The following is a 25,224-nucleotide window of genomic DNA, read 5'->3' as shown; positions in this document are numbered from 1 at the left end:
ATAATTATTCAATCCTGTCTTTAATTGAGATATGTAGCATTCGTCTCTCCTTTGCTCTTCAGCTGTACAGAGTTTATGCTGTATAAGTTTTGTTGTTGTCCATGTTTCTGTTTCGTTAGTTATTGTTGGTAGCACACTCTGATTATACTTTTATCCTCGTGCCATATGCATGTTCTTTTCACCAAGTATTCCTCATTAAGCTTGTTAAGGATTTGATTGGATTAATTTTCATAATTTTAAGTTTCTTACTAGAATTGATTTTGTTATGCGCTCTCTAACAGGCTGGTGCTGGAGAGAGCGCAATATAAGTTCAATCAATTATTATTATTATTAGTATCACTATTATGTATTATTATTAACCCCATTAATCCTCATCTAATGTAATGCCTCATTACAGAGACGCAGAGAGCAAAGTGTTTCTAGTGTCGGTCAAGCTTGAGCCTGGTGCTTCGGCTGATTTTGAGCTGACCTACCAGATGCTGTTGCCAAGGCGTAGAGGCATGTACTATCATCCCATACCCATCTTCCCAGGGCAGGTACAGTCAAATGACCAGGGCCCTATTTCACAGAGGGGCTAAGCACAAAAATTTGCTGAGTATGAAAATTTTGCCTCAATAAAAACAGGATTACCAACCAAACTTCCAAGTGATTTACAGGATAAGCAAACAACAGCTGAATACCAGTAAAAAGCAATGTGCAACAAATGGAAATTTGGTTGGTAGTCCTGTTTTTATCAAGGAAGAAATTTCATGCTGAGCAAATATTTGTGCTTAGCAGCTCTATGAAATTAGGCCCTGATCGAAAAATAGTTGAATAATGAACAGTGGTTTCTTATATTATATAGCGCTCATACCACTCAGTACGCTTCGAGGTGCTTTAAAATACAGTACTTTCCTGTGAATTATAATAGCAACATGTACAATGGTTTTCAAGGTGCTGTGGCGCAATATGCTGCCAATCAAACCAGTAACACCGGGGCAAGCCCCTTCTCTTTTCAATAAGTGCAGTGGGTTCTTTTAAGTGTGTTACACAACCCTGGGGACCAATGGCAAACGTTCCATCCGAAGAACGAAGCAATGGTTAAGTGTCTTGCATAAGAACACAAGTGTCACGGCTGGGGATTCGAACCCACACTCTGGTGATCAGAAACACCAAAGTTTGAATTCAGTGCTCTTGACCGCTCGACCATGACACACCCAGTAGTTGAATGTTACATCAAATTTTGATACAGAACATTTCAAAATAATTATAATGACATGGTAATGTAACTTTTCATGAACACCCATATAACATGCTTTTTAAAGCCATTGGACCCTTTCAGTACAGAAAAAAACAAAAAAAGTTCACAGATTTACAAATAACTTACAGGGTTTACAGTTTATTGCTCCATGGTTTACAGAAGGTAATGGTGAAAGACTTCTCTTGAAATATTAGTCCATGAAATGCTTTACTTTTGGAGAAAACAATATAAATTCTCGTTAGCGAGAATTACAGATTTATTTTAAACACATGTCATGACACGGCGAAACGCGCGGATACAAGAGTGGGTTTTCCCGTTTTTTTTCTCCTGACTCCGATGACCGATTGAGCCTAAATTTTCACAGGTTTGTTATTTTATATATAAGTTGTGATACACGAAGTGTGGGACTTGGACAATACTGTTTACCGAAAGTGTATAATGGCTTTAATATTGTGTTTTCTGCACAGGTTGTGAACAACCTAGGCGTGGATGTGAGCATTATTGAACCCCAGGGTGTAAATTGGTGTAATGCCTACCTAACGGACCGCTCACTCGTAGATAGCACTGCTCGCCTACCACAGCTAACGACACGCCCTAACCAGCACATATGCAAAGTGTCTTACAGACCCAGTAGAAGGCAACAGCAACACCTTAGTACTGATGGTGTCATGGGTAACTTCATTGTGGAATATGATGTCAACCATGCTAATGATGCTGGCGACATACAGGTAGGTAAACACGCAAGGGAAGTCTTTAAGTAAAAGGGTTTTAAAATCGGGTGTGTACTTCTTGCGATATTGTCCAACGATTGATACGGAAGTAAAAGTCAACATAGGGTCATCAGAAGGCTTATATGTATTCAATGCTTAACGAGTCTCAAAGAGCTGAAACGAAATTAAGAATCGGGTGTGTAGTTTTTTAGAAGCGGTCCAACACAAACTGAATGGGAATGATGCAAACCAAAGTACGTAATAACTCCACGATAACTTATCGTGTCCGTACACGATAAGAGATTTGTTTTATTCATGTGGCGGCAAAACGCTTCCGTACTCAAGTGACGAAATGTTTCAGAAACAAAAGTTTCAAAGTGTAGGGGACATGACCAAATCAAAGTCCTTGTGGCTAACGTCCTTTTAGGGCCTTTAACCAGATTTAGGACATATGGATACACCGATCCATTAGGCTCCACCTACGGCGCACGTGTGAGCAAGAACACGTGGGTCTCTCCAATGCCAAGCATACGCGCACGTATGTCAGATCTTAATTTGTCGGACTTCTGGTTGCGCAATGGATTGTGGTTGGTCAGTATGTAATGGGGCGGGGCTTAATGGATCGGTTTATTGGCTAAGGGAAGCAATGTGAAGGTGTGTGATGTGTTTAATTCCAAAATAGTCGGGCATCAATTGCGAATGGATTTGGACATTCCAGACAAAAGCACAAACTTTTACTCTATATGCTCCTCATTACCTGAGCTTTACATTGTTGATAGGAACCACTTTACCATGACGGGGGCCATCTTGGGTTTCCAAGATGACCGCCATTTAAAAACCCATAATATACCGAATCTCACCTTCTAAAGTCACAAGGGGGTTGTGAAGTTAACATTCTGCCGATGTCTGATTTTGCTGTGATATCATTTCATCGCAGGTGTTAAATGACTACTTCGTGCAGTTCTTTTCCCCATCTCATCTCCCAGTGTTGAGGAAACATGTTGTGTTTGTGATTGACATAAGCAGCTCCATGGAAGGTACTAAACTATCGCAGGTTAAAGCTGCACTCCATACGATCCTTGACGATATCGCTCCGGGAGATAAGTTCAACATTCTGCCCTTCTCAAACCAAGTACTGTTCCTGGACCGCTATAAGATGGTTGAAGCTACGCTGCCAATTATCCAGTATACCAAAGAATATGTGGATAACCTGCAAGTATCAGACGGTGAGATTTCCAATCAAAATAGTTAAAGGCACTGGGGAGCTTTGGCAATTTCCAAAGACTAGTTTTCTCACTTGGTGTATCCTATGCATAAAAAAACAAATTTGTGAAATTCTGGCTCATTTGGTCATCCAAGTTGCAAGAGAGTGATGAAAGAAAATAACACCCTTGTTGCACAAACTTGTGTGCTTTCAGATGCCTAATAAAAGGCTTCAGGCCTGTTATGAGTGAGAGATTACCTGAAAAACTATGTCACTTCAGAGGAGTGGTTTCTTACAATGTTTTGTACTATCAATAGCTCTCCATTACTCGTTACCGAGAAGGTTTATATGCTTACAAGTATTTTTGAGTAATAAACAATAGTGACCTGCCGTCGATTTCACAAAACCCTTCCTAACTCAAGACTAATCTTAGGACTTAGGGCGAGCCTCAACCCTGCACTGTAGCATGCAGACCTTAAGATTAATCCTAAGTTAAGACGAGTTACTCTTCCTAACTCGAGATAAGATGAGTCCTAACTCTTTGTGAAATCGACGGCAGTGCCTTTAATTATCTAACAAAGACGTGAATTTCAATGACCTCATAACATTATTTTTGTCTCAAAGACTGTCGAAGTTGATAAAATAGAATTTGAAAACCTAAGTTCAACATCTTTTATTTAGGTTGCTTCAATCGAATCAAGCACTTCTAAAACGAAATGAGTGCCTAATTGCTGGTGGAATTACCTCATTTGATAAAATTGCATGGTTCTTGTATGTATTGGAAACTATTAAGCATGTAAAGGAGTTTTATTCAGAGCTTAACGAATGACAGGCATTGAAAATAATCCTTAAATCTCAATACGTGATCTCTCTGAGGTTATGGAGAGCGTGTCAATACTGGCTAGAATAAACTTAGGTGTTAGACCCTAGTGACAATTACTCACAATAGTTGTTAGCATAAAAACTTGCTTGGTAACAAGCAATGGAGAGCTGTTGATAGTATAAAACATTGTGAGAAACGGCTCCCTCTGAAGTAACGTAGTTTTCGAGAAAGAAATAATTTTCGAGACATCAGGATTTGATTTTGAGGTCTTGCAATCAAGTATCTGAAAGCACACAACTTCGTGTGACAAGGGTGTTTTTTTTCCATTATTTTCTCCCAACGACAACGACCAGCTCAAACTTTCACGGGTTTGTTATTTTGTGCATATGTTGAGATACTTAAGTGAGACGACTGGTCTTTGACAGTTACCAAAGGTGTCCAGTGTCTTTAAATCTCAAAACGTGGTCTCTTTGAGGTTATTAAATTTCGAAACTAGCAGAATAAAATTAGACAGCCCTTAACTCTGGAGCATAATGATCAAACATTTAACCCTAAAAATCATCTTGATAAAACACAATTTTTCTTTTTTGATTGCAGCTACCAATTTGAACGATGCAATTCTTGAGGGCGTCAAAATGCTCAGACGAGAAAGTGAGAAAGTCCGCGGTGCAAAGGTGATATCTATGCTGGTGGTTCTGACTGACGGTGAACCAACATATGGAGAAATAGATAAAAGAGAAATACAGCGCAACGTTCAAGATGCAATCAAGGGGGACTACTCACTCTTCTGTCTTGCGTTTGGTGAAGATGCTGATTTTGGGTTCTTGAATCGTCTGGCTCTTAACAATCACGGTATAGCTAGGCGGATTCCTGAGAGAGCTGATGCTAGTATGCTTCTTGAAGGCTTCTATGAAGAGGTTGCCACACCCTTATTATATGATGTGCAGTTCTATTACTCTAACGGTGTAGTACCTAACACACTCAGCGAGCGATTCTTCCCCAACTACTTCAATGGATCAGAGATTGTAGTGGTTGGTAAACTAGATGAGAACCGACTATCGAATCATGTACTGAGATCAATTATTTATGGAAAGACATCAAACAGCAGTGAAGTATCGCTAGCACTAGACACCAGTACAGCTGTAAGTATAGTCTTAGCTATTTTATGTTGTTGTTGAAGCGGAGCGTTCTGTCATTGACAGATTGTGGTCTTTTTTAAAAATCTATGTAATATAAAAGTTGGGGTTTGTAAGAAGTAAGGAATCCATGTTAGTTGTTATTGTGGTGAGACTTTCGGTACAAATTTGCAATATTGTCATCACTATGAATAGACATTCACCGAGAGTAGTCCCATGAGCTGATGGTAGGAATAGACATTCACCGAGAGTAGTCCCATGAGCTGATGGTTTTGGTTTTGTTTTGATGCTTGCCACAATGCAATCCGTGCCCTGATCCTGTCCAAGCTGGACTGCGGCCATTAGTTTGCTGAATGGCGTCTCTGTGAAATACATTTCTCGTGACTGCCAGGCTTATCAGCGAGATGCCAATACCACACCACCCCTAAAAGACAATTACGCTGGCTCCATATGGCCCAATGAATCAAGTTCTGCACACTGGTCCATACCTATAGCCCTATAGCCCTACAAATCAGTAAATCATCACAGGGTTCCAGATAATCTCTCTTTACTATTTGAAATCCACAACTGCCCTTACTCCCTTCGAAGCTATTATGCCATCTTCGTGGTGAATAAGTCACGTAAACTAGACGGTGGGAGAGCTTTTTCAACTGCTGCCTCGAAGGCACGGTCTCACCGTCCCAATCAAAAAGGATGTCAAGACACACCGGTTCTTAAAGCTGTAGCTGGTTGTCAACATCAGTTTGCTCTATCTTGTCTCCTTAATATATAAAGCGCATTGCATCCTTTGTAATTTGTGGTATATAAATCTAGTTAATTGTATTTGTTATTATTACCTGCAGGTTCCGTCTCGCATTCTCCTGGACCCATCAATCCCTGATGACATTGTTGAACGTATCTGGGCATACCTCATGATTCAGTCCATGGAACGTGAACGAGATGCATCTGAGAATCCCAACCCAGTTATCCAGCGAGAAATCACTGATACCTCACTGCATTACTCCTATCTGAATCCCTACACGCGGATGACGGTGAGTGAACAAGGCTCATCTCACGGCTCATCTCACGTCAACCATCAGGGAGATGTTGGTTTGAATGTATGGGAGCAGGAGTTACCGACTGATGTACGTGATGGAATAGCTCAAGCACTCAGTGTTATCTCATACGAATCAACTGCTACTGGTGGTGGTGGTGGTGGTTCACCCAACACAGGTTCAGGAGGTATGTCAGTGGAGTACACGGTTAAAGGAACACGTTGCCTTGGATCCGTCGACTTGGTCTTTGAAAAGCTTTTGAAACAGTTTGTTATGAAATGCAAAGGGTGAGATAGATAATTTAAAATTAGAATAAAATTATCCACAGAAAAATGCCTCGGAATTGCACGGTTTTCCTTTTATGTCGCGAACTAACACGGTTACCAATTTTAAGGAGTAAAAATGTTAACGATCCTTAAAGTGGCTGACCGTGTTTCTTCTCGAGGTAAAAGGAAAACCGTGCGCTTTCGAGGTATGTTTCTGTGGACAAATATATTCTAATTTTAAATTATCTATCTAACCATTTGCATTTCATAACGAACGGTTTGAAACGCTTTTCAAAGACCATCTCGTCCGATCCAAGGCAACGTGTTCCTTCAACATCAACAAAATGGAGATTAAGGCAATAGGCACCTCATTAAAAATATCAGACTATACAGGCAAAGTACTGACTGTTTGACGCAGCTTACACCCGCTTTTATTTCTAACTCATTTCAAAGAGTACAGTACGACAAACATCACAGTTTAGTTAGTGAATACCATTTATAAATATGTTGAGTCAACCGAAAGGACATTTGGAAGCGATTGATTCCTTGTGTAACCCTACTATGCCTAGTCAGAGTTACCCGAATGACACCATGTACTGCAGCCAGCAGACCGTCAGAAAACGTGAATAACTCATTAATTTGTAAGGTTGATATCACAGTTTTTGCAAAGCTCATACCCTTTCCAGATGTTTAATAGGACAGTTTGACCCAAAACAGTTTACAATTTCTGTTGTAAATGTGAATTAGTATGTGTTTACACTGAAAACTGCAGCATTTTTATGCTAGGCCAATTGTTTTGATTTGAAATAGTACAAGACTTTTAAGTACAAAGGCGTACACGAACATCTTACCCATCACTAAATATTGAAATGATATCATTTACCCACAGGTGGTGGAAATAGCAAGTTGAAGGTCCAACTATCACTATGCTTTGACATTGGTGGAGATTCTGGTGACGTCATTAGCTTAGTGAAGGACAGGTCCAAAGGTATGTAGGGTTCACTCTTTGTCAATCTTACAACCAGTCACTTTGTTGCCGGTTTGGCAGGAGATTCTGTCCCCCTCTATGGCATGAATGGCTAACTGTGTACAAACTGTTTTTGATAGCGCCCTCTTTTGAATCATCCTCCAACAGCCCTCGTAATTTCCAATGGGGGGACCGAATCTCTGTCCCCCTGGAGATTCGGTCCCTCCATTATGGAACGCTGTGAACACACTTCTTCTGATAGCGCCCTCTATTGAAATTGAATCATCCTCCTCAGCCCATGTTAATTTCCCCTTGGGGTACAGAATCACCAGTGGACAGCATTCCCTAGGACATTATCTCAATCATGTAAATAATATTGGAATAAACGGTCATGTTTGACGAATATAACAGCAAGAATATTCGACTTTCAGGAATGTATGTCAACGCCAAAATTATTGCAGAACCCTCTCAACAAAATGGAGTTCAGGGGCAAAAAACGTACATTGATGAAATAGGCGCAGTGTTTAGCACCAGACAACGTGGCAACACTGTGAGAATACGGTTTACGCCCTCAACGATCACTATTAATACAGACTACCGTCTTCAATGGGACGTCAATACCAGGCTGCAAGTTGGAAATATTGGAGTTAATGTTGATGGCCACATGGCAACTATAACATTGCAAAAAGGTATTGAGTTTACAGTGAGTCGATATGAAGCATCTCGGAACCAACCAAGGTCTTTGGGATTTCACTTAAACGAAGGGAGTGGACTCTCACAGAATGTACAGGGCATTGTCGGTAAGTAAAGTAGTTTTCATATTGACAAAACCAACAGCAGATGAGCCAAAAATTACAAGAACAAATGATATTGAATAATTATACAAATATACACAACTACTTGTTTCATAAAATGAAAAAAAATTATGGAATCAATACAAAATAACAAATAAAATTTATTAAAGCGTTTTCTCTATTTCTCCATTTGTCTTTTTGTTTTGCAAGATCTCGACCAATATATCCTCATATAGCAGATTTGGTGTCACACATCCTGCTTTGATATTGACATACTGATCGCCTTGTTGGTGTCCAAGTTACACTAAACTCTGAATGGGAGGAATTTAAAAGTTAGGATTGTAATTAGGGATCAATCAACTTATTTAAATATTTCCTAAGCATTTAAATTATGAAAAATTTAATTTTAAATCTAAAAATGGATTGGTCCCCAAGTACAATCGAATGGATTAACTTTACAGAGCAACTATAAATATAAATATTAGTAGTAAACTTGCGGGTACAACCATGGGAAAAAACTCTTTTGAAGGAGTGGTGGCTCTGAAAAGAGCCGGCTTAACTTTTAAATCCCCTATTTAAAGTGATGTTCTACTTTACCGCAAAACCATTTACATGTACGATCAGTATTAATTTCACATGATTTATGTTCGTACAAAAGAGTTCTAGCTTCATTTCTTTTACTTTTTAGGACAATTCCAAAGAGGCGAGACGCGCTTTTCCATGAATATTAACCGACCAGGCAGAGGTGGATCACAGACTTGCGGGATACAAATTGACACGAGGGGGCGCCCTCTGTCGGATGACGTAGGTCATGGTAATTGCTGGGTGTCTGCCAACGTTGATGTCGATGAAGGATTTGTAGAGGGAAGCTATGCTGACTATCTGATGTCAGACATCTTTGCAGTAATGTAGCTTATTCTGGTTTTAGACAAATTAATTACAATATATGGTGATATTAATACCTTTGGTGATTGTCAAACACCAGTAATCACTTGCATAACATTACAAATCTGTGAAAACTTTTACTCAATTGGTCATCGCAGTTGCAAGAGAATAATGAAAGAAAAAAATACCATTGATGCACAAATTTGCGTGCCTTCAGGTGCCCAATAAAAAGCTTCAGGCCTGAAGTCTTGAGTGAGAAACTACTTTTTTTCTCCAAACTTTACTTCAGAGGGAGCTGTTTCTCACAATGTTTTATACTATCAACAGCTCCCCATTACTCGTTACCAAGTACAATACCTGGTTATGCTGGAAATCATTTTGAGTATTACCAATTGTGTCAGGTGCCTTTATCCAAATTACAATAAGGGAATCAATGTGTGTTGAATCGGTTTTCAACTAGTGGTTTAATCCCAACGAGGCCTGGTTCTTTTTACCGAGACGAAGTCGAGGTAAATTATCAAGAACCAGGCCTCGGCGGGTTTAAACCACTAGTTGAAAACCGATTCAACACACTTTGATTTCCATTCATAAATACCTTTTCAGTCAAAAAACATCAATACTTTTGGTCAGAAAGTAAAATAAATGCAAAAATTATAATTATTCAATGATTTCTTTCAACACAACACCCCTCCAGCTATGAAATGGTAAGGCCCTCCGCTGCCCTCGGGTAAACAACTCCTTATAAGGGAATGCTGTGGTTGCGCGCGTACCGCGTGATGTTGCATAACTGTTTCAGCCGTTACTCTCGACCAATAGGAGTGAAACAAATGTCTTATAATCACAGGTACAAGCGTGTGTGTCACGCCCATGTTTCAACATTTTTTTCTGGTGTTATATCATCCGTTCAAACAAGCCCTCGTGATGCCCTCTCGACCAATGGATAAACTGTCTTAGGTATTTGTTCTCGACCAATAGGAATGAAGCAAATGTCTTATAATCACAGGTGCAAGCTCGTGTGTCACGCCCATGTTTCAACACTTTTTACTGGTGTTATATCATCCGTTCAAACAAGCCCTCTTGATGCCCTCTCGACCAATCAGAATGGATAAACTGTCTTAGGTATTTACGAATAAATATTCATAAGGTGTATAGTATGAAGTATTATTTAAATTGGTAGAGTTATTATTTTCATAATATTGCATAGACAGACGTTGCGGAAAATGTTTAATAAATGAAGGCATACTAATAGGAGGCGGAAGTTCAAGGAAATATTTCAATTCTTTGCAAAAATGCTGTCTAAAATGGGAAATTAGACACAATGAAAATAAAATTGCTTTTTACTTGGACTCGGAAAGAAGATTAATAAACACCTTCTAGTTGTTGTTCGCCATAGTTTTTTATTATATTTTCATGTTGGCAACCTGGCATAATTAAAATCTTACATAAAACCTTCAAACGTTATACAATTTAATAAAAACTGTGACTGAGTGATACATTCTACACCGCTCCAATGTTGCCTCCCCTGATTGGTTGACTAGCTATGTTTTACCCTGGCAAGAAGCACTGCTAAGGATTGGCCACACAAGCCCATAAAACCATGCACGTGGTTGGCTGCCCAACACAAACTGTGATTGGTCAAAAGTTCATGAATATTCAGTGACAAAGCATGGTTGTATTTTTTGTACACATACCAATGATGATAGGGGTGTGTTGGTGATTGATGTGTTTAAGCACGTAGGCCTACATGAACAGCAAATTGCAAAAACAACTTATGGGGAATTGAACATTGAGCAAGGTTAAAGACTCTGGACACTATTGGTGTATCTCAACATATGCATTGAATAACAAACTTGTGAACATTTAAGCTCAATTGGTCATCGAAGTTGCGAGATAATAATGAAAGAAAAAACACCCTTGCCACATAAAGTTGTGTGCTTTCAAATAATTTATTTCAAGACCTTAAATTCTAAACTTGAGGTCTCGAAATCAAGTTCGTTGAAAATTACTTCTTTCTCGGAAACTGCGTCGCTTCAGAGGGAGCCGTTTCTCACAATGTTTTATACTATCAACCTATCCCCATTACTCGTTACCAAGTAAGGTTTTATGCTAAAAATTATGTTTAGTAATTACCAATCAACTGCCTTTAAGTGCAACCAAATTGTACCTTGCCAAGTAGAAATTAATGTATCAAACTATGTGGATAAAGTCTAATACTTGAGCCTGGTTCGCGATTAGAATCTCAGACTATTAATGATTATAAGTGCTACCGTAAAATAATGATCTTTGTATGAACTGTTTCACTTAAAATAGTAAAGAGACCACCAGCATGGGGCTAGATAGCTCAGGTGGAAGAGCGCCGGCACGTAAATCCGGAGGTCTAAAAAAAATACATATACCCAAAACACTATTTTGGCAGAAATCTTATTTATAGCTTTAGTGTATAAAAGTGCCTGTTGAATACTGTTAGTGTAGTCATTTTACGTTTATGAGACTGGTTCATTGTTTTAATGTTGTCATAATTGCTGTATTATTCATAGTTTTATCATTTGCAGTGGTCTTGTTTATAAACTGAAAAGTGCGTTTAAATTAGTTGCTTCTGTTTGTTTTGTTTTGCACTTTGGTGTTATTTTTTGTAATGTTAATCAATTAATATTCGATACAGCCCGTTCACCTGTTGCGAAGGTGAATGCGATCAAATGTTGACGTCACAAATTCTCAACAGATACAGCGCAAATATTAAACCATGGTTGAACCATGGAGGAAGAAATTTAGTTTAACTTTGTGTCGCAACACATTCGCTGCGAGAGCTAAACTGTGACGTCAAAATTTGATTCGTATTCGCAGGAAGTATGAACCGCAGGCTTGAGATCATTCAGTTTACAAATAAATCTGTTTTAAATTAATCACTGTTATCTGACACTCATTTCCAAATGAATAATAGGCCCAGTTGTCATTGCCAGCGGCTGCATAATACTGCAATTTGACCCTTCATTCTGTCCGGTCATGGTCACGCTGTAATGCCTAAGATTATAAGCCTCTCCTACTGAAAAAACCACAACATTGGGGGCCCCCCATTCACAATACAACAGAGCTAGACACTCCCGTAAACCTGAATAAGAGGAAAGCAAACAATGACCGCTCTGGTAACTTTATTGTTCTCCTTTGAAGGACGCTCCACGCACGGTCGACGGTGGGGTATTCTGCACATTGCGGGAACTTCCTTTAGCCATTGCGACTCCCTGCGTTTGCGAACAAATTTTGACAGTAATAAGTAACCTTATGATTTATTTAAACCATAAACATACCACTATAAGTGGTTCACATTCACTTTGCCATTTATAACAAATGTAATTTTTCATCATATCTGCCAATTCTGTTTAGTTTCTCTTGTTATGGGTGGTAGTCTCTCAGTGGTCCAGAGGGAGTAATATAACTTAATAAAACAGCCAACTTCACCGAAACTTGTCTTTGATGACACTGCGGTGTTGTTGAAATTTCATGAATGTGACAAGTAGACCTTAAAACTGCCAAAACACAGTCATAACTCCAAGAACTCACAAGTTCTGGTACAATAGAATCTGCCATTGGAATTTAGAGGCATACTTTTCTTCCCTTGAGTGGCCACATCGTTTACTGGAGTGGCTTTGCTACGTGACACGCTTGGAGCTATTTGCTACTGGTATATAATCTGTACGCTGGATAAACGATAATCCGCGTTGGAGCATGCAGTAAGTCCACAGGGGACACCAAGCACCCAAAACCGACGGATAAACATAAAGTAAACTGACGATATTCTCTTCACTACTCTACGAACGTCGTTACAGACACAGTGGTTTGGTCAACAAATACATATTGATTTTTGGATTCATGTCTTGAAGTGGTATACTCCTCCATGCTCGTACAATAATTGCCAAGATGGTGCATCTTGAAGGAAGATCAGCGGTGGGCGTTGTTATGTTACTCTACATGTTTAGTGTTGTCATATCAGCACCATCAGGAACCAAGGAATGGACTGTTACAGCTCTCAAACACTCCAAGCAATATGAGGTAAGTATAGCCGGTTTAGCCATGGAGATTCGTCCATAGTATTAGTCTATACAAGCAGACCACACTGTCATTCACTCATCCTTGTCAAACTATAACAACTTATAGGCCCTGTTTATAAACCGCACACATGCGAATCTAGCTCCTGGTCAAAATAAGTGATGGTCACTGTTCACCAGAGATGGTTTACGGTTTTTTTTCATTAATTTTACTCTTTCTGTGACGTCACTCTATTGTTGAAAGTGAATCGTAGTTTTACGAATCTACACTTCGTTACGGTCGGAATCTACACTTCAGTCTCAAAACGTAATCCACAGTGATTACAAGCTTCGGCTCGTACATTCTAGTCACGATATACACTTTCTCGTCCATTAATTAAAAACCCAAACCCAAAACTGGTATAGTACATAACAGGGAATTGGATACTTCCACAGTTTCACACAAAGTAACCTTGTTGTGTTATGCAATAATCAGCAAAGGTTGGAATTGATCAAATTGTTCCATTCGTTGAACAGAAAAAAAATACCTCTGTTATTTTGTTCAGTTTGTGTTGACCCAAACAACATGCCCCAAATCAGTGCCGCGAGGCCTATTAGGTAGGAGAACCAGGATTGTCTGCAGCATATGCAAAACTTTAACTTTCCACTTTCATCATTGGCTAACATTGACAGATAACAATCCATGATGCTTTTGCACTTAAATTTGGTGCAAACTGTAAAACATCCAACGATAAACTTTCCGTATGGCGCCACTACTTTTTCACTCATTTTTGCAAAAAGGGATATCTCATTAAGGTAAACTAGATAATACTATATTATCGAATGAAAAGTGGTTGCGCCATACGGAAACTTTTCCCATGCAACACAAAATACATGGCATATTATAGGCCTACTGTAGGAACCTGTGTGTAGGCGTAGACCTATATACATGTGTAGCTGGTATTCATTACGTAATGTACTATACCGGTACAATGCTGGTCATTTGAAGGGGTCCTGTCTCTATGGTCAGAGTTTGTACACTTCCATGCCCTCCCCATGAAGCATCTACGGAGCTGTGGAAATGCCATCCAACTCGTTGAGATCATGCAGGATGGATGATGACATCATTAACGAAAAATGACGACATTTGGTTATAATTTATCTCGGAATGACGACATCTTAAAGTTAGAATGTCGTCTTCCTGATACATTTTATCTTAGGATGGAAGTGGAACATCACATTATCTTGTCTCCACAAGATAATTTATCTTGGATTCTCTGCATGAATCCAGATTTTTACCTCTAAAGTAAAAGTCGACATCAATCACTTCAGAGTATCGTCCCGAGATGAAACATTTCGGGATGTCGACATTATGATGTCATCATCTGGCAGGTATCTGAGGATCTCAACATGTCGAATGGCACTTCCAGAGCTCCGTACGTATCAATTGCAAATATGAACCAAACATGAGGAGTCTGCAAGGTTCAAACGGCAGGAGTTCGTTATGAAGGTTGGAATAATTCCACGACGGCGAACCCGTATAATTATAGCTGGTTCTCTGTGATAGAGAGTCGTATGCCTCAAGTATTTATTAGGCATCTGAGAAAGCACACAAATGTGTGGCCCTGCAACACCTTGACGTTTAAACCAGCGTATGCCGACGTATGAACATTTCTTTCATTACTCTTTTGCAACTGAATTCAAGTTATAGGTGATGGGTCTAAATAATTCATTTTAATCCTGATTTTGTACCGTCGTTATATCCGAACTTCGGCAATGTCTCAAAAAAGTTGCCACCAGTAGACGACTAAAGACCAAGATTTTTGTGATCCTCGCACCCTTTTACACATGTGTATGAAATTTCAGGCGATTTGGAAAACAAATTTCGTCCGATTTTTGAAAAAATATGGCAAGGGGATGATAACTTGATAGTTTTTCACCCTCGATAACCTTTTCTCTCCGATTTGCTTCAAAGTTTAGCCAATAATGAAGTCCTTTATGTGTAGAAGACAGTCTCCAAGTTACAGGTTGCTGGAACAATGGGATGGGTCTCAATAATTCATTTTAACCTTAATTTTGAACCGTCGTTATATCCGAACCTATACAATATCTCAAAAAGTTGACACCGTAGACGACTAAAACCAAGATTTTTGTGATCCTCGCACCCTTTTACACCCGAGTTTGAAGTTTCAGGCGATTTGGAAACTAAAAATGTCGGCCGATTTTGGAAAAAACGACAAGGGATATTACTAACTTGACGTTTTTTCACCCTTGAAAACTTTTTCTCTCCGATTTGCCTCGAAATTTTACCAAAGGGAGTTCTTTATGTGTAGAAGACAGTTGTTCATTCTAAAGTATAAAATCAATCTCGAACGCAAATCAAGCAAAAGGAGTTGTGGCCCAGTGGAAGGGCTCCGGACTCCACACCACAAGGTACTGGGTTCGAACCCAGGTGTCTTCTTTTTTCTCGCATAAGACCATTGGTTTACGCGGTACCCTATAGCATAGGGAAATCCTTGCTTTATACGTAATAGTTCTAAGGTTTATAATTAAACTCGGACGCAAATCAAGTAAAAGGAGGTGTGGCCAAGTGGAATGGGCTCCGGACTCCATACGAAAAGGTTCGGGGTTCGAGTCATGGGTGTTCTTTTTCTCTGCTGGGGTCAAATAGTTTACGCTTCACCTATGGCATAGGGAAATCATTGCTTTATACTTAATAGGTTGCGAGTGGAAGGCATACGCTATAACACGTTTTGATTTAAAATTGCTCATTCTAAGGTTTATTATTAAACTCGAACGCAATTTTAAGCAAGAGTACTTGTGGCCCAGTGGAGGGGCTACCGACCCTACACCCAAAGGTACCGGGTTCGAATCATGTTTGTTCTTTGATTTCGTTTTTATTTTAAGTTGTTGATTCTAAGGTTTAAAATTAATCTCGAACGCAACTTGTATAAGAAGAGCAGTGGCCCAGTGGAAGGGCTCCCGACTCCATACCAAAAGGAACTGGGTTCGAATCATGGGTGTCCTTTTTCTATGCTTTGTCAAATGGTTTACGCTTCAACCTGTGGCATAGGGAAATCCTTGCTTTAAACTATACTTTGCGAGTGGAAGGCATACCGTATAATACGTTTTGATTTTAAATTGCTCATTATAAGGTTTATGAATAAACTCGAGCGCAAATTTAAGTAAGAGTAGTTGTGGCCCAGTGGAAGGGCTTCCCGACCCTACACCGAAAGGTACCGGGTTCGAATCATGTGTGTTCTTTTACTACGTTTTGATTAAAAGTTGTTCATTCTAAGGTTTATAATTAAGCTCGAGCGCAAATTGAGTAAGATGAGCAGTGGCCCAGTGGAAGGGCTCCGGACTCCATACCCAAAGGTACTGGGTTCGAATCATCGGTGTTCTTTTACTAAATCTTAGTTTAAAATTGTTGATACTAAGGTTTAAAATTAAACTCGAACGCACTTTCTGTAAGAGGAGCGGTGGCCCAGTGGAAGGGCTCCCGACTCCATACCCAAAGGTTCGAATCATGTGTGTTCTTTTACTAAATCTTAGTTTAAAATTGTTCATACGAAGGTTTAAAGTTAAACTCGAACGCATGTTTAGTAAGAAGGAGCGGTGGCCCAGTGGAAGGGCTCCCGACTCCATACCCAAAGGTACCGGGTTCGAATCATGTGTGTTCTTTTACTAAATCTTAGTTTAAAATTGTTCATACGAAGGTTTAAAATTAAACTCGAACGCAATATCTGTATGAGGAGCGGTGGCCCAGTGGAAGGGCTCCCTACTCCATACCCAAAGGTACCGGGTTCGAATCATGGGTGTTCTTTTACTAAATCTTAATTTTAAATTATTCATAAGAAGGTTTAAAATTAAACTCGGACGCATATTTAGTAAGAAGGAGCGGTGGCCCAGTGGAAGGGCTCCAGGCTCCATACCCAAAGGTACTGGGTTCGAATCGAGACGGTGTTCTTTTACTAAATCTTAATTTAAAAATGTTCATACGAAGGTTTAAAATTAAACTCGAACACATCTTTAGTAAGAAGGAGCGGTGGCCCAGTGGAAGGGCTCTGGTCTCTGAACCGGAAGGTCCCGAGATCAACTCCCGCTCTCGAAATGTTCGAGCCGTTTTAAAAAGAATTTTTTTATTACAATTTTAAAATTCATATTAAAAAAGTTCATAGGTTCGTTTTAAGTTTTAAGTTTCTTTTCTAAGCGAGTGGGAGCGGTGGGTGCCACTGCGCGGTGAGTCGAGATTTCGCGGTCGGCCACTCACCAGGCTGCCACCACCGTGGCTCGTATCGAGAGGCGCTGCCGCCACTACCGGGGTTCGAACCGGGGACCTTTCGCTTCGGAGAACGACACCTTCCCACGACACCTGGGTGGGTCCCCCCATTAAAATACGCATTTTGGACTTGATAAACCTTCGGTTCATACTTTACACAGGGTACTATGGCACGGAATTACAGTGCTTTATACTTAGTATAAAATTTGCGAGTGGAATACTTTACACAGGATGGTATGGTATGGGAAAGTCAGTGCTTTATACTTAACTATATAATTTGCGACTGGAATCCTTTACACAGGATGCTATGGTATGTGAAAGTCAGTGCTTTATGCTAAATATATAATCTGCGAGTGGAATCCTTTACACAGGATGATATGGGATAGGAAACATAGGCATATAGGGGACTCATGTTATGGAGCATTAGTTTACTTAGGAAACATAGGGATATAGGGGATTCTTTGGTTTGGACTTAAAAAATAATTCAAATGGAAGGCGCACGCTGTGGGTATAGACCATAAGTTCATTAGGAAACATAGGCAGATGGCGGACTCTATGGTTCGGGCACAAATTAATACATTTTGTAAATTTGAATTGAAGGCACACGCTGCAGGCCATAGGTAAAGTAACTTGCTTTATACCTAAAAAATAAGTTAGTAAATAATTTGCGAGTATATGGAAGGCATACGCTATACCCGGGAGTAGGTTAACAGGAGAGTCTTTGGTTCTGACTTACAAAATATTGTGAGTAGAAAGCACACGCTGTAGGTATGGACAATTCGTTTAGTAAGGAAACATTGGCATTGGGAACTCTTTAGTTTGGACTTACAAAGTATTTGAGGGTAAGACACACGTTGTAGTTATAGAAAGTTAGTTTTCATAGGAAACTGTATTGGGATGTTTGATTTGACAACTGATAGGAATACATTGGGGTTGTTGCAGGTGGGGGTTGCTTTGGACGGGTCGCGGGGTGTGGTGGTTTAGGTTGGGTGGCTGGGTAGGGTGGCTGGGTAGGGAATAAACAACGTTGATTCCCATACATAGTGTTCTTGGTGGGTACTCGCTGTGATACCGTCGGGGATGATGCATTGGAGAGGGGCGTTCAGTGAGACTCATTGACAACCATGGCCCAATTCCATGCGCTGATTAACGGTAAAAAAATGTCTGTGCTTAATACTGTATATAGAAGAAAAAGTGTGAGCGTATTTCACAGGTTAGCAAGTATATCATCAGGCGGCCGTTTTGCGTGTTCAGCATGGATTTTGCATTTTTAATTGATTAACTTTCGTGCAGTAAGCACCGGAAGGTTAGCGTGCCTCTTCGTGTGCTAGCGGTTAGCAGCGAATGGAAATCGCGCACTATAAGAACAAAATCAACCGTTAAGCAGCTCTAAGAAATTAGGCCTATAGTGAGGTGGCTAAGAACGGGATTTGAAGAGCGAGGGGAAATACTATAATTTCACATGCGATTGTTAAATTGTCCTATTTAAATAATTCAAAGGTATTTGGGGGAGGTTACAGTGATTTGTGCAGCAAATACACTCTGTGTGCCGCAACGGCAAAGATTATTTTAAAATAAATGCATGTCAATCTTTTTAAACTGAACATTTTAAGTTTGTATCAACAAAAACAGGCGAAAACTTTAAATTGTGAGCATGTTGTCATTGTCGGTCGTATGGTCCAAAGAGCCCGTGTTTTACCATTTTTAAAGCCATGGACATCTTTATTTTAGTTCGAAATAAATTGAAAAGAAACACAATTTGGAAGACAACAAAGGGTCTTGTTCTAATGTGGGTGGGCAGAGGCAGGAGGGGAAAAGGATATAATAAAGAACACGTTAATTTATTTCTTTTAAAATAATATTTATTATAGTTTATATGTGAAAAAAAACAGTATACATAATACAAAAAATACCACTCAGACAATTAACCATAGTAAATAGTTAAACATTAGAAAGTTAAACGAACTATTTTCAAACAGATTAGGATTGGTCCTTTATTTAAATTGCAACAAAGGCACACTGGGCATTAACAAATTCACGTTACATGCATTCTAGACATGGGGAGGTCCAGGCACAGCCCACGCATTGATCAGATTATCAGGTACTAAACTATTCACGCATTAACGAATAAATACTCAGGAACACTACATTGGTTTTAAAAGGATGATGTAATTCGTAGTACAGAAAAGTTCATTGTTAAATTTGATTGACAGCTAGTCGACATTGACTGACAACACAATGAACCACAATTGGCTAAACGATTACAGTACAGCTAATAGTTCCGGGGCCCGGTTTCAAGTGCCGTTGTTTACATGCACGAAGGCAAAACAAAAAGCCACAAATTACCCGCTAGTGACAATCTAGGTATCTACAGGCCTTCCACGAGGCCTATTCCTATTCTACGTAATGAACTTAACTAAATTACATGATAAAGCTTACCTCTATATAAACATTAAATCACATCAAACAAATGGTCGTAATACATCCACGGTGTTGACATAAACCAAGCATGGCTGGTGGCCATTTTGAATATCGCGTCACGGCACCGGGCCGTCAAGCACCCTGTCCCCGATTATGTTTATCTGTTGTTGGGCGGTAGTCTGGTACCTTTCGGTTGCTTTGGCTGGTTCCAATCACCGGTGCCTTTCCAAAACCACACGAGTAATCAAACTGGTTCCCCCAAGAGGTTACAGAAATAACTAGATAGCGTGTTGGGACAATTGTAGCAATTTTGCTGGGTTGTGGCAGTGGTTGGGGGTGATTACAAGGAGCAAGCTATTGTGTATGACTGGAACCAGGGACGGGAAGTTGATTTGAGGTTAGGAGAGATCGACTTGTGCTAATTTTGCATGGGTGTGGCTGGTTTGGCATGGGCATAAGCAAGCTGGGTGGGTGACTGGGGCCAGGGACTGGAAGTACGATTTAAGGGTGGGGAGATGGACATGCTAATTCTGCCGGGGTGTGGCTGCTTGGGCATGAGCAAGGTGGGTGGGTGACTGGAAGTTCAATTGGAGGGTAGGGGAGATGGCCCTGTGCTTATTTTGCTGGGGTGTGGCTGGTTCGGCATGGGCATGAGCAAGGTTGGTGGGTGACTGGGGCCAGAGACTAGAAGTTCGATTTGCTGGGGTGTGGATGGTTGGGCGTGTGTTACAGCAAGGTGGGTGAGGACTTGGAGTTCGATGTGAGGGTAGGGGGAATGGATTTGTGCTTATTTTGCCGGGGCGGTGCTTGTTGGGCATGGGTATGGGCAAACTGGGCAGATGACGTGGGGCAGGTCATGTGATTTTTTAAGGACGCGGGAATGAACTAGTGGTACTTTTGCTGGGGTGTGGCTGGTTGGAATACGATTAGAGCCAGGGAGTGGGACTATGAGCTCGATTTGAGGGTAGGTAGGAGAGATGGATAGTAGTCATGTGGGATGTGGCTTGTTGATAGGACGTGAATGAGAAATCCGTGACTTTTTGTTAAGGGGGGGGGGGGGGGTCATGAAAAGTATGGTTGGACTGAACCTGGTTTGGGGAGGGGGAGGAGGGGGGTGCTAGCTGCGTAGAAACAAACGTATTTTACTGCAGGGTGGACCTTAATTAAAGGAACAGTTTACAATAAATTGAAAGAAAACATGTCAATGATTTAGGTTGAGGTTGAGGTAGGAGAGAAAAAATAACGAGGAAATGTTTGCTGGTGTCAGTTAAATAATAGTTTATTTAATTTTGCGCAACAAACATGATACCATACCACTTGGATAATAAACAATATAGCAAGAAGGTATGCATAAGAAAGTTACACGAACTTTGTAATTACATAAAAACTACATAAGCTTTCTTAGCAACAACCACTTTTCAGATGAAATGAATGGGACAAGCCGAGTACAAGTTATGAAAGTTGTAAATTAGAAGGATCTCGGCTTTCACAGTACATTTGCGTAAATCATGTTTCCTTAAAGGCAGTGGACACTATTGGTAATTACTCAAAATAATTATTAGCATAAAACCTTACTTGGTAACGAGTAATTTTGAGCTTTTGATAGTATACAGCATTGTGGGAAACGGCTCCCTCTAAAGTAACGTAGTTTTCAAAAAAGAAGTAGTTTTACACGAATTTGATTTCGAGGCCTCGGATTTAGAATTTGAGGTATCGAAATCAGGCATCTGAAAGCACACAACTTCGTGTGACAATGGTGTTTTTTCTTTCATTATTATCTTGCAACTTCGACGACCGAATTAACTCAGATTTTCACAGGTTTGTTATTTTATGCAAATCTTTAGGTAAACCAAGTGAAAAGACAGATCCTTGACAGTCACCAATAGTGTCCAGTGTCTTTAAAGGGTTTGGGTACTCTTTGTACGACACAAAACACCATGCCATAGATCAAACTTCATTAACGGTTTGATTTTTGTTGTTACGTTTTTACGCAACGAACCCTCCTGAAAACATTGCTCTGTAATTTTCACTCTTTTTCTCTCAAAAACTTGATTAATGAAGCTGAAACTTTAACTACAGGGAAACTTAAATCTTTATTAACATGAGTAGGGATTCATGTCATGTATCAATAAACAGAAGAATTTGGCGAAACCTGTTTGATATTATAGTGTGCATGCGTATCTTTCGACATAATATAATGACACATTTATTCATTCAATTCAATGGTTAAATACAAAATCTATTCAATTCGCTGCCAGCAGCAGAATAGCATGAACAGTTACATAGTATAAAAAAAATTGAGTAAAACACGACCTTAATTATTAAAATGGCTTTAAATCTGACACAGAAATGGGAGAACATTTACATACCCGAGTAACATGCCTGTGATATTTTTTTAACAGGACTCGGGGAAAGTACTGAGTATACAGTGCTAACACACATCGGTGTATGGTTAAAAACCAAAATCAATAAACATTTACACAATTAATTACAAATCTGAGTAAAGCATCACATTAATAATTTAATGGCATTAACGCTATTAAGCTCAACAACGGGGAGTTTATAAAACTGTTAACCCTAATGGGAGGGATTTACAGTCAATCCAAAGGACTGCAATCAGGGACCAATCCACTTTATGCACCAATCCCCCTGACCAATCTTTTAATCACTCCCATTTAGAGTGTTAAAGGCAAGGCAAAAATATATAAAACACAAACATCAAAAGATGCCACAATTCATGAAGGGAATAACGAATAAACTAAAACAAAATAACAATTAGGCAAAATTGTAAACAAAAGGTAAAAGCTTATTATGTCAAACATTTAAAAGCAAATCATGGCTTGATACATAAATTGATACAAAATAAACTGAATGTGCCGAGTTGGTAATGAGAAATGTCAATAAAAATGTCGGATCACAACTGAGAGAAAAAAATATTGCACCGAGAAAAAAAATATTGCACCGATAAAGGTGTGAACAACCACATGCCTACGATTTGCATGAGTTTCATTCAGAATGATGATTCATGTTTTGTTCCATTGAATAAACCCAGAGGGGTACGTCTACTTGAACCACAGCTAGCTCCAGACCTTTGTGACCCTCAAGCAAACAACAATAGTCAAGGTTAATTGTCTGGCACAGTGGGGGTGATTTGAACAAGTTCAGTTTGGTTGGTACTTGTTGGTTTAACTGAAACTTGAACCCTAAACCTCAATCATGTTCTTTTCCACGAAAGCAGACAACTGATTTGATTTCAAAATTGTGTTCACTTAGTATTACAGCCAACTTAGAGTTAAACAAACAGTGACAAAACATCCTATCTTTTTTCAGTCATAATAAATTTCAAACCTAGAAACAAAACAATAACATTTTAAGTTTAAAAGAAATTTAATTTTCCGATGCTTCTCGCAAATAACAGAGAATTTTAAAATTTTAAACAAGTGTTTCTGTGTTCAGAAATAGTTCAGAAAGACTAACATGAATTAAACTTTAAAAACACCACAAAACTTACAGGAGACCTAAGATAACAATCAGACCAAGATCATCACAATACCAAAAACAAACAAACAAACGGCAGCCTATAGATGCCCCAAAGCGAACTAAATTCACTATATAAAGGAGCAATATTTGTAAAACGTTAAACGGAAACATCGGAAGATACAATAAAATATAAAAAATGCAAAACGGGTACACAAAACTTGCAACTTTTTGTCCAGCTTTTTTTGTCCAAACATTTTCATAATTTATAATACTTCATATATCAAATATTCAATATACCAAATATTCAAGAGTTCAATCGATATAATGTGCCGTTTGATTGATACAATCAGAGAGGGTTTTATACGGAGCAGATAAATCCACAATCAAGTGATATTTCTCAAAAACTTCTATTTATCATTGTTTCTTCGAATCTTCTGTGGACCATATGTTTTGTGTTTAAAAAAGTACCAACAATTAAATCCTCAGAATAAAGGTTGCTAAGCGATTAATTTCCGTGGGGATTTTACTCATAATATTATAAGTAATGCATTCATATGACGTCCCTTGTATATTGGGCCGAAAACCATCTTCAGGTTGAGGTAGATATGGTTGTCTTAAAGGCAGTGGACACTATTGGTAACTGCTCAAAATAATTATTAGCATAACACCTCATTTGGTAACGAGTAATGGGGAGAGGTCTGGTTGATAGTATAAAACATTGTGAGAAAGGCTTCGTCCGAAGTGACGTAGTTTTTGACAGTTACCAATAGTGTGCAGTGTCTTAACGAGAGGAAGCAACCATAACACAACTTCTTGAAAGCGGCGGTTTGGCAGTTTTTAATGGTTGTGATGGGATGGGCTGTTGCATTGAATTATGTGAACTTTTATGCAAACTATGACGACTTTATAAAAAACCATTTAGGACTTTTATATGATAACTTTGTGAAACATGTTTTCCCAATTCAGATGCTGCGGTCAGTTCGAGAAAGTGTTCGAGAAAGAAGACAGGCCACGAGTGTAAGTACCATCCTTGATCTATGGGTTCATACATACGATGGAGGAGTCAATGTATTCCTACATGTACATACCAATCAATATTCTCAATAAACTAGGCCAAATAAAAATAAAAACATGTCTAGCGTCCACGCCCGCGTCCTTTTAAAAGGCCGCCTCAAAGACAAACTAGAAAAAGAAAAAAATACTATAAAAATGTCTTGTTGCTAATGATGTTTTTTTTTGGGGGGGGGGGGGGTGGGAGCCTTACAGATGACACAGTAGTGTTCACTTTCTGTTATAATATGTTTAACTTTGTGAAAGATGTAAATATGTAATATAGTGGTGTTTTTTTTATTTGGAAAATACAGACTAAAGACAAGAATGATGTTCAACTGTTTCAAGTTGAGACAAAGATTGCAGTGCGATTTGCAAGTACAACTATAACCAGCCGGATCAACAACAAAGGGTCCACGCCTCAACCATTGGATTTCATAATGCAGTTACCACTGAGTGCATACATCGCAAGCTTCTCGCTGTAAGGTTTCCATATAACATTAAAAACTAACATTGATAAAGATACATCTCCCCATCATTTAAAGCAAATTGATTTTCAAATGCAGTTACCATTGAGTGCATATACATATCAAGCTTCTCGCTGTAAGGTTTCCATATAACATTAATAACAAACATTAATAAAGATACATCTCCCCATCATTTAAAGCAAATTGTTTTACAAATTGGATTTAAGCCCGGTTCGAATTTCGACTTCAATCCCTGTTTTCGCTGCGAATGTTGAGCAATACATTTCTCACCATAAAAATCCATGCATGTGGGACCCAGTCATTCAGTTAAATGAGAACCAACAATCAAATACAATGCCGACATTTCCTTTACACAAAATCTTTTCAATATCTTTATGAATGAATTGTTGATGACAGCATCCAGATAATAATAACACTAATAT

General features: G+C 39.2%; 2 protein-coding genes across 2 annotated transcripts in view; both read left to right on the top strand.

Annotated features, from left to right (window-relative positions):
• Positions 1-11,953, top strand: part of LOC139953692 (uncharacterized) — a 49,419-nt gene extending 37,466 nt beyond the window's left edge. The window contains exons 24-31 of the mRNA XM_071953210.1: positions 398-536; positions 1,708-1,968; positions 2,888-3,176; positions 4,575-5,119; positions 5,956-6,334; positions 7,303-7,401; positions 7,812-8,180; positions 8,863-11,953. Of these exons, the coding sequence (XP_071809311.1) occupies positions 398-536; positions 1,708-1,968; positions 2,888-3,176; positions 4,575-5,119; positions 5,956-6,334; positions 7,303-7,401; positions 7,812-8,180; positions 8,863-9,086 (2,305 nt within the window). The 3' untranslated portion in view covers positions 9,087-11,953. The remainder of the gene's footprint in view (positions 1-397; positions 537-1,707; positions 1,969-2,887; positions 3,177-4,574; positions 5,120-5,955; positions 6,335-7,302; positions 7,402-7,811; positions 8,181-8,862) is intronic.
• Positions 11,954-12,582: 629 nt separating this feature from the next.
• The window catches only part of LOC139953669 (uncharacterized), a 51,137-nt gene continuing 38,495 nt past the window's right edge, over positions 12,583-25,224 (top strand). Inside the window, exons 1-3 of the mRNA XM_071953177.1 lie at positions 12,583-13,106; positions 24,231-24,281; positions 24,629-24,795. Of these exons, the coding sequence (XP_071809278.1) occupies positions 12,975-13,106; positions 24,231-24,281; positions 24,629-24,795 (350 nt within the window). The 5' untranslated portion in view covers positions 12,583-12,974. The remainder of the gene's footprint in view (positions 13,107-24,230; positions 24,282-24,628; positions 24,796-25,224) is intronic.

The sequence above is a fragment of the Asterias amurensis genome, chromosome 2 (assembly GCF_032118995.1).
Source record: "Asterias amurensis chromosome 2, ASM3211899v1".
NCBI classification, from domain to species: Eukaryota; Metazoa; Echinodermata; class Asteroidea; order Forcipulatida; family Asteriidae; genus Asterias; species Asterias amurensis.
The sequence above is the reverse complement of the archived record's forward strand: the minus strand, read 5'-3'. Positions and strand labels throughout refer to the sequence as shown.